Below are 8,700 nucleotides of genomic sequence, written 5' to 3'. Positions count from 1 at the left end.
TGAATTTCATGAAGTTATATGAGTGCGTGTTATCAGTGGTCTTAGAAAAGAAATACTCAAAGTAATTATTTTTGATTTATTATTTCTTTTGTGCATTAATTGAAGATCTTTTTCAGAACTAGAATAGATACGAAGATGAAATCCTATTTTGATAATTTAAACAAAAAATATACAACAATTTGTATAACGGTGTTAAGTCGCAACAGAAATTCTCAATCGATGATGTCCAAAAATCTCACTAGAGCTAAAGTTTTTCGAGTGAATTTTTAGACAGATTCTGATTTTTCTCTGATTAAAAAAGCTTAAAGTCTGCAATAAAGTTACTTTATTCATATTTGCTCATGTTTCGGATTCATCAGTGGTGCATTCAGCAGGAAAAAAGTATATTAAAACAAGAAACATCTAATTTGATAGAAAAGGGTCTTGAAAAATCAAGATACACCAAGGCAAGTCTTGCCCTCGTATGTGATGAATTTTATTTTTGGTTACAGCGCCAATTTTGTACTTTGCGATTTTCACGTATCTGTCTGGACGATATATTTAAATGATACAAATATACTGAACGATAATCGTAAGTTATGCGAACAATATAAATGATTCACGTGTAGGTTAAATACTATAAAGAGGTTGTGAAGGAATCCATCAACAAGAATAATTGTTCATTGTTCAGCACATTGTTCTCAATAATAAATTATGTGACTCCGGATCGGTTTCGAACTTGGATCCTTCAGTAATTGCTCTTAAATTATTAAATTTGTTTTGTTTTACTTATTATGTTTTGTTCCGAGTTCGAGTATCATTGTTACCAGATATATAGGCTATAAATTTCATGTTTTTCGACACGTGATATTTATGTATATTTAGTGATAATTATGCTAAAATTTCAACAGAGGATCTTTTCTGTGTGATTTATTTTAGTAAGCTTAAGTAACAATAATTAATTTAGAACGAACTATTACTTATTACAGTAGATCCCCCTATGAGACGGGTTCCTATAATTACGATTCCTATAAGACGGCGAAAAAATTGTGGCGGTATCCGTAAACAACGGTAAAAAACTTCTATAATTACGTAAAACGTCATCGGGCAGCCGAACTACTTTCCGCCGTCCAGCGCTACGCTACGGACAGTTTAGGCGGATAAATTGAGTTTAGTATCGTCTGTACATATAATTATATATAAATTAGGGACTGTATATATAATTATATATTAACTTAATTTATTGTAACTTTATTATAATTATATATATACTTTCCGCCGTCCAGCGCCACGCTACGGAGAGTTTAGGCGAGTAAGTTGAGTTTACTATCGTCTGTACAGTATGTAAATTAGGTACCGTAAGTCTAATACAGCACTAATTTTATACATTTCTTGTGAAAGAAACATTTCTTATTCAACGGCGATTAAAATTATTTATATTAATGATGTCTCCAAAGTTTAACGAAGTTTTCGCAGAAAAATAACATCAGAAATTGCGGCCGCGGTTTGCTGCGCTGTTCCGCAACGAAAACAAGCTTGAGCAACGGCGATGTCGAATGGTGCACACTCGGTAAGTAATCCTACAATTTTTTGTTTATAGCGTAGTTTATACGGATTATTTCCAAAAAAATATACGTAGTTTGGAAATGTTGAGTCGGGTTAGTCTAGAATCGATTAATTTTACGGAAGAAAACCTTTCAAACAGCCGTAGTCCGTAAACTTCACACGTGTCGGGCTGTGATTGGCTGTGATTCCTACAAAATTGATTTATAAAGAACGGAACGTATCTACCGTCTTATAGGGGGATCGACTGTATATCCCCCTATACTGGGCTGCAATTTCTAATCATATTTAGATTTAAAAATAATCTTTCCATATCTAAATTCGATTTTCATACATCTACCTCCGTTCTCGAGATTAATTTAACGAAGGACAGACGGACGAACAGACGGACGCCAGTGTGAATTTACAAGTTTGAAATTTAAAAATTACAGCCCAAAAAGTTAGAGCAAAAGAGGTTTTTTTTATGATTATATTATTCCTTATTGCTGAAATAAAAGACGCAAATATTGAGAAATTATGTTATAACAAAACGAGAATTTAACATAAATAAAAATTAATAAAATAAAATGGAGTATAAAAACTTTAAACCGTATACGTTTTATACAACGTTATTTTTTGTATTGTATCATCTCTACTTGAAAATTGTAATTGTAAACTAAAAAATCTAAAAAATTACATAAAAACACTAAAAAAAACAAAAAATATGTACAACACGTTAAATTCTGGAGCAGGAATATCGTTTTTATATAATTATTTAATAACGGTGTGAAAATAGACGCTTAGTTTCAAAAACGGCTAAGTCCATTCTTTTAAAAATAAGTTAGCTAAGCACTTGATCTTATATATTTTTCTGCTTTTTTCAATGATTATTGTGAATTTCTAAACCAGCCATAAAACAGAAAGAAGGAATAAAAGGGAGGAATGAAAATTAGAGGTTGGTTTCAAAATCAGCAACATTCACAGCCCTTATGTTCAAGACCCGTAAAAAGTGAGTTGGCCGTTTTCGAAACTACACACCTCATATATTTTCTGTTGATTTCTGGTTAAAGACAGAAATACATTGTATTAAATTAATTTATTAAGAATTCATGTTCTACTTTTTTATTAAAAGTACTTTAAGCATTGAATAATTTTTACTAATTAATTTCAAGATAATTTACTAAATAACACACAATTCTTGCACAAACTATACAGTAGTTATCCAGGTTTATGGAAGAATAACTATTTAAGTATTATAGCGCCATCTGTCGTCGCTATTTTACTTTTGTAGAAAATAGCAAACAGATCGTGATTAGTGAGGATTGTCCATGGTTGGTGTTGGGGAATATTTAGTTCAGTTTTTGTCACCCAAGTGTCTTCGTCTCTATTTATTGTCATGGATTTGGTGTTCCTATGTATTCGTGGATTTGTCATATGCCTGGGAGTCCAGGAGCTTCTTCGTTTGCCGAACTTTGAAATCGGCTAATCGTCTTAACAAATCAGAGATTAATAGGTCTCAATCGGACAGAAGAAATTTTAATATGAACTGAGTAGAAGAAAGAATTCTACACTTTAATTTAAATATATGTAAAACTATTAAAATATGTACTAAATGTTTAATTTGTAATGAATAAATAATTATTTAGTATTCTTGCAAATGATTCCACAATTTTTAATGTACAAAACTGAAAGATTTGGTTATTAGTTGCAAAATAAATCAACAATATTTCAGCCAAAATTATCACGAATTTGCCAACTTCTCTGCATAGAATATCAAATAATTGATATACATTATATTTATACATTTGTAAATAATTTTATACAGTTTACTCGTCTAAAGAGGTTCTTGGTACAGTATTTAATTTATTCATTTGGTCTCTTCTGGTAATCAGTTTACTCAATTTGACTACAATAATATTTCTGAAACTTAATTTATGAGTTTAAAAACTAAAATTATTACATTTAAATTAATAAATTATTAGTTTCGGTTCAGAGGAATAGTCAAATAAATTTATGATGTTAAACATTATGAGGTATATATTATTTTTATTATTAAATTAGCTTACTGGAAATGCCATTGTATTATACCAGTGTTCAGCAACCGGTGTGCCGTCACATGGTGAAAGATGTGACGTGAACTTTTACATATTCTGTTAAGTTTTATTTATATATTTTTATAACAGTTGTTGTGTTTCTTAAGCTTGTATTTCATTCTCTGCCGCAGCACTGATGAAATAAAATNTAGAAAGTTCTCCTGAGAGGCACCCCCTTGGCATAACACTCAAGTGTTGCGTTGCCTCCTTCCATCAGTTCAATTAATTCAATCATCCATTGAATGTATTACAATGTATAAACAAAGAGAATTTTAAGAAATTTATGTTGTTGTACGTTATCTTGGATTTCGAGTTAATATAAAAGAGTAATTTTCTGTTAAAAAAAACCTCATAAGTGATCAAAATTTCGCAATTAATTTTTGTTTTTCGTACTGTAAGAAAGGCACCCAAAAAAAATTTATACCAAAGTTTACCACTATGGCTCTTCAAGCAAACATTTCGTGTGTACAAGACACTCAAACTGTATAGGCCTACAGACTTTGTGATGCAGTAGATACTGATTAGTGTGGTCCCCATTCTGAACGTATGAAACCTGAAGTGGATGAAGTGTGTTCGATTGCCGACCGTAATTGATTCTCTGTGGTGTTTCTCACACGCAGTATGATACTGTCTTTTAAGTTACGAGGCTGTCTAATTTGCAACGTGCCCTTGATAAACCATACATTTTAAGTATACCCACAACCAAAAATCACACGGATTGACATCCGGAGTTTTTTGCCAAACAGTAAGAGGCTGCCGTACGCAATGTTCGATATGCGGAGGCGATCCATCTTGGTTGACTCAAGGCATATTCATTGTCGCAACTGAGGTACAAGTATTAAGCATCTCTCTATATCTGGGTGGTCACAGGCCAATTAGGTTATTCGAAAAAGAACGGTCCAAGGATAAATGTGACATTGAATCCATACCAGACTAATTTTATGCGAGTGCAGAGGATTCTACTGAAAAACATGAGTTTTTCAGTAGAATCCTCTGCAAACGTGTTAGCTATGGGTGTTCACTGTTATACTGAGGTGAAAATGTGTGCATCGTTGCTCACAATATCTTCCATGGCCACATCGATTTTCTGGCAAGGAAGGTCAATACAAAAATCCGTCGGGTTTCCTTGTGGGCGACAAGCAACTGCTCGTTGTGGATGATCTTATAGAACAACAAAAGACAATGCATCAATTTTCTCAGTATCTTCACTCTGTATTTTAGGCTACAACTAACTGTATCTGCCTTCAACAGCAACTGTGGTAACGTCTTCAACGACTCGTGAAGTGATAGGTTTGCATTCTCTACCGGATTGAATTCCCAGACGGGAAGTTTCCTCGTATCGATGATCATTCTCCCGAGAGTTTGCGGAGTCAATGATACTCAACATAAATTCTTACGATGGAGAAATTCCCGAAGTGCAGTCACAGCATTGCCGTCGTTTTCACAAAACAGCTTCACTAGAAATGCCGTTCCGGTAAGGTAATGACTATCGAGTAGATAAGAATGACATTCAACAGTTGTGGCCACTAATATACCCAGAACTTGGCAGCAACACGTGTGTTTATGCAAAGGAAACGGCTTTTTTTTTTTGTCATTTTCAGCGTCAAAATTGTCACCGTAGCGAGCTTTGGTATTCATTTTTTTTACGAATGCCATCCTGAAATGCCATCGTTATCAAATGTGATTTCTAAGTATCTCTGTAGAATAGGAGTACTTCGTTTCAGCATGAATTTTCATTAAAATAATCTAAAATTAATATTTAACGACGTAGAATGGCTACTTTTATACCGAGACCATAAATATTATTCAAGCATAGTCACAACTTTACATCATTTTATGGTAATTTTAAATTATCTTCGTGTTAATCTTTCATTTTGTCTTGTTTTCAAAAAAGTTTTCGTATCGATGTTACGAAATAAACATCACGATTTAAAGTAATTCTTAAATCCGGGAAATAAAACATTATTTACGTTTTATAATGTTACTTTGAATAAATTTATCAAATTGATTCCGTGAGAATTCAATCGTGTGCTTTTAGATAAGTTCTTTATCGTTTGCAATTTGAAGGACAAAAATTTATTTACTGGCCTTCTTTTTATATTTCAGTTTTATTTTTAATTGTGTTTTTACATGAAATACTACGAATCGGTTTTAAATCTCATATCATACTTATAAAGAAAGTAATCATATATCATAGTTTTCTTTTTCATTGAGGATTTTTCTGGCAATTAGTGTTTAAAAATATTATAACTTGAATTTCTGTAAACAAAAAAATGATTAAATTTTAAAATACAACTCATTTTTTAAACCCTACCTTACAGGTATTAAGAGGGCCTTTATTTATCGTAGGGTATTAACAAAACATTTCTTCATGGGAAGCTAAAGGATTTTCATTCATTCTACACGGGTAAGGCTTACAATGATGGTTAGATAGAGGGATGACTCAAACCACCCGTAAAAATTTCTGAAAATCAGATTCACCAAAACTGACTGCATGATGATTTTTTTACCGTTCCCAAATATTCAATGAATACAATAGTAATAATTGGGCATGATCAAAACTTTGTTATCTTTAATACGAGTCTGTTCTACTGTACCAAAATAATTATGCAAAACAGATGGAGCTGCCTCCATAATCAAATAAACTTTTTTCAGACCAATCAAAGAAACTATAAAACAATATATAGTAAGACCCCGCTTAAGGCTGCCTCGCTTAACGCTGATTCGATATAATGCGGTCTGCTCGAAGTCTAAAAAAGTACAAAATTTCAAAATTTATGCCGATATCGCAAACACATTATCGCGCCATTTCATTGATTCGTATATAATACGATTATAATACGAATTTGCGAACACAAACCAATCAACAAAAGATGGCAAAAAGGTGTACTTTCTTTAAATCTATGTTTGTTTGGTGCAATTTTGAAAAAAATGTAACATCATGGATGCCATAGGAAATATTGACTTCGCTTGGCAAGAATTAACTGATAAATGCACGAACTGAGTGTGGAAGAAGTTATGGCTGAAGGTATCCAAAAATTCTCAACCAAAAGAGCCTATCGCTGTATCGTTAGGTTGACCAAATTGTCAACTTAATCGATACAGGAAATGTAGACGAGCAGGATATTGAGGATTGAGGAGTTACAGCAGGTTTCTGGTGAGAGCTTTACCAACGAAGACATTCAAAAACTGGCAGAATATGGAATTCATGTGGAACTGGAAAACAGAGATTCTGAAAACGAAGAACCCAAAAAATTTTTCTACAGATTTCCTTAGTAAAAGTTTGGTAAGATAACCGAAATCGTTGATCAAATTGTAGCGAGTGATCCAGATTTTGAAAGAAGTGCAAAAGTAAAAAGAGGCGTTTTGGATGCGATCTTTTGCTACCGACATTTGCTTAAGAAAAGAAAAAAGCGACAAATGAAACTTTACGACTTTATTGCAAAAGAACAAGAATTTCAGAAAAGTCAGGACCTTCATTACAAAAAATGAACTTTACATTTCTGTGTGCATTGTTTATGTGTTATTTAACATATATTATTATACGAATTAATATAAAAATAACTAAAAAATTAAAGTAAACTTTGTTATTTTTGGACGGGTGTTCACCTATCCCTATTTACTCTATGTTAAAATGAGCTCGTTTAACGCTGTTTCGCTTAGCGCTTTGTTGTCTAGGAACGCATCCCCCTCGTTAAGCGGATTCTTACCGTAAATACAAAAGCTTAAAAAAAATGTGAATACACATTTACTTTAAATTCTTGCAAACTGTTGAAATCTTCTGTATAATTTATATACTTTAAATTTTCAAAAAAAAAAAAAAATCTTTTGGGGATCATTTCTCACAGATGGCCATACTTTCCCTTTGTATTATAACAACTGGAAAAGTAACAAAATATATAATATGGAAAAGTACATTTTACAATACTGTATTTAAAAATATCCATTGTTGTTGTCCATACACTTTACGATGGTCACAAAATAGATATTATAAAATGGTGCTTCTGCCTATCAAAGTAGAGGATTCGCATTCGAACTTTGTCTCCCATAGCAACAGCTTGAAGCATTTACCACTTCGATTAACTGGCAGTGGACGATAATCCTCTAAGAACTTTACGCTAATGAGATGAGAATAATTCGACTGTTTTAAGGTTTTCTTTTAATAATTAATAGCAATGTAAAAAATGCAATATTCACGTACTGTACAAGGCCATTTATTTTATGGTTATTTTTCAAAATTCTCAAAACACAAAAAGCTCTCTATCGTATTGTCTGGATAATTTCATCGCTTTAAAAATTATTTAGAAGATTAATTTTCATTTTAAAAATTCATTATAAAACTTCAAATATCAATTCATTTAAAATAAATAAAATGTTTTAAAGTGGATAGATAAAATTATCTTCAAACACATGATTTGTTCTCAAGGAATTTAACCTAGCATCACTTGATAAGAACATATAAAAAGTGGAGTAGATACTTCCTTTGTTTGCTTTCGGAAAAAATCTTTCTATAGCATTTAACTATGAAGTGTGTTTTTCTTTTATTGGGTCTAACTGCCTTTGTGGTCGTTCAGGTATCTTGAATTCTGTTCGTAGATTGTAAGATATAGTTTCGTTTATATATTTATATTTACTATTTTAGGTAAATGCACTGAAACCCTGTTTAGGACAAGCAAATTGCGAAGATGATGAATGTTGTGTGAGAATGAGTAGTTTTGTAAAATTATGTCAAAAAAGAGTAGAAAAAGGTACATTATAAAATTTTGACAAACCCTTACAAAACAATTCATCTAATTGATCACATCTTTCATTAACTTGTTTATAAAAGACTGTTTTAAAACGTTTGTCATAAATTATTGAAAATTTTTATCTTACAGACAAAGTGTGTATGCCGAAGCCTGTGAAAGTACCTGTTTATAAAGAAATGTACGCACTAAGATGCCCATGTCAAGAAGGGTTAGAATGCTTAAAAAAGGAAGATAAAGTAAGTGCTGAAGATGAATAACTTACAGAATATAATTAATATTCTTTGAAATTTTATAAAATAATTTATTATTATTTAATAATATTATTAAAATAATATTAA

General features: G+C 31.7%; 1 protein-coding gene across 1 annotated transcript; it reads left to right on the top strand.

Annotated features, from left to right (window-relative positions):
* The first annotated feature begins 8,080 nt into the window (after positions 1 to 8,080).
* Positions 8,081 to 8,620, top strand: LOC111624062 (venom protein 164-like). Its single transcript, XM_023366843.1, has 3 exons — positions 8,081 to 8,188; positions 8,257 to 8,362; positions 8,492 to 8,620. Exons 1-3 carry the CDS (start codon positions 8,138 to 8,140, stop codon positions 8,617 to 8,619), a joined length of 285 nt encoding a protein of 94 aa, XP_023222611.1. The 5' UTR covers positions 8,081 to 8,137; the 3' UTR covers position 8,620.
* Positions 8,621 to 8,700: the final 80 nt, after the last annotated feature.

The sequence above is a fragment of the Centruroides sculpturatus genome, unplaced genomic scaffold (genome assembly GCF_000671375.1).
Source record: "Centruroides sculpturatus isolate CEXI.00-Female unplaced genomic scaffold, Cexi_2.0 scaffold323, whole genome shotgun sequence".
Taxonomy (NCBI): domain Eukaryota; kingdom Metazoa; phylum Arthropoda; class Arachnida; order Scorpiones; family Buthidae; genus Centruroides; species Centruroides sculpturatus.
Note: the sequence above shows the minus strand (reverse complement) of the source record. Positions and strands in the feature narration are given on the sequence as shown.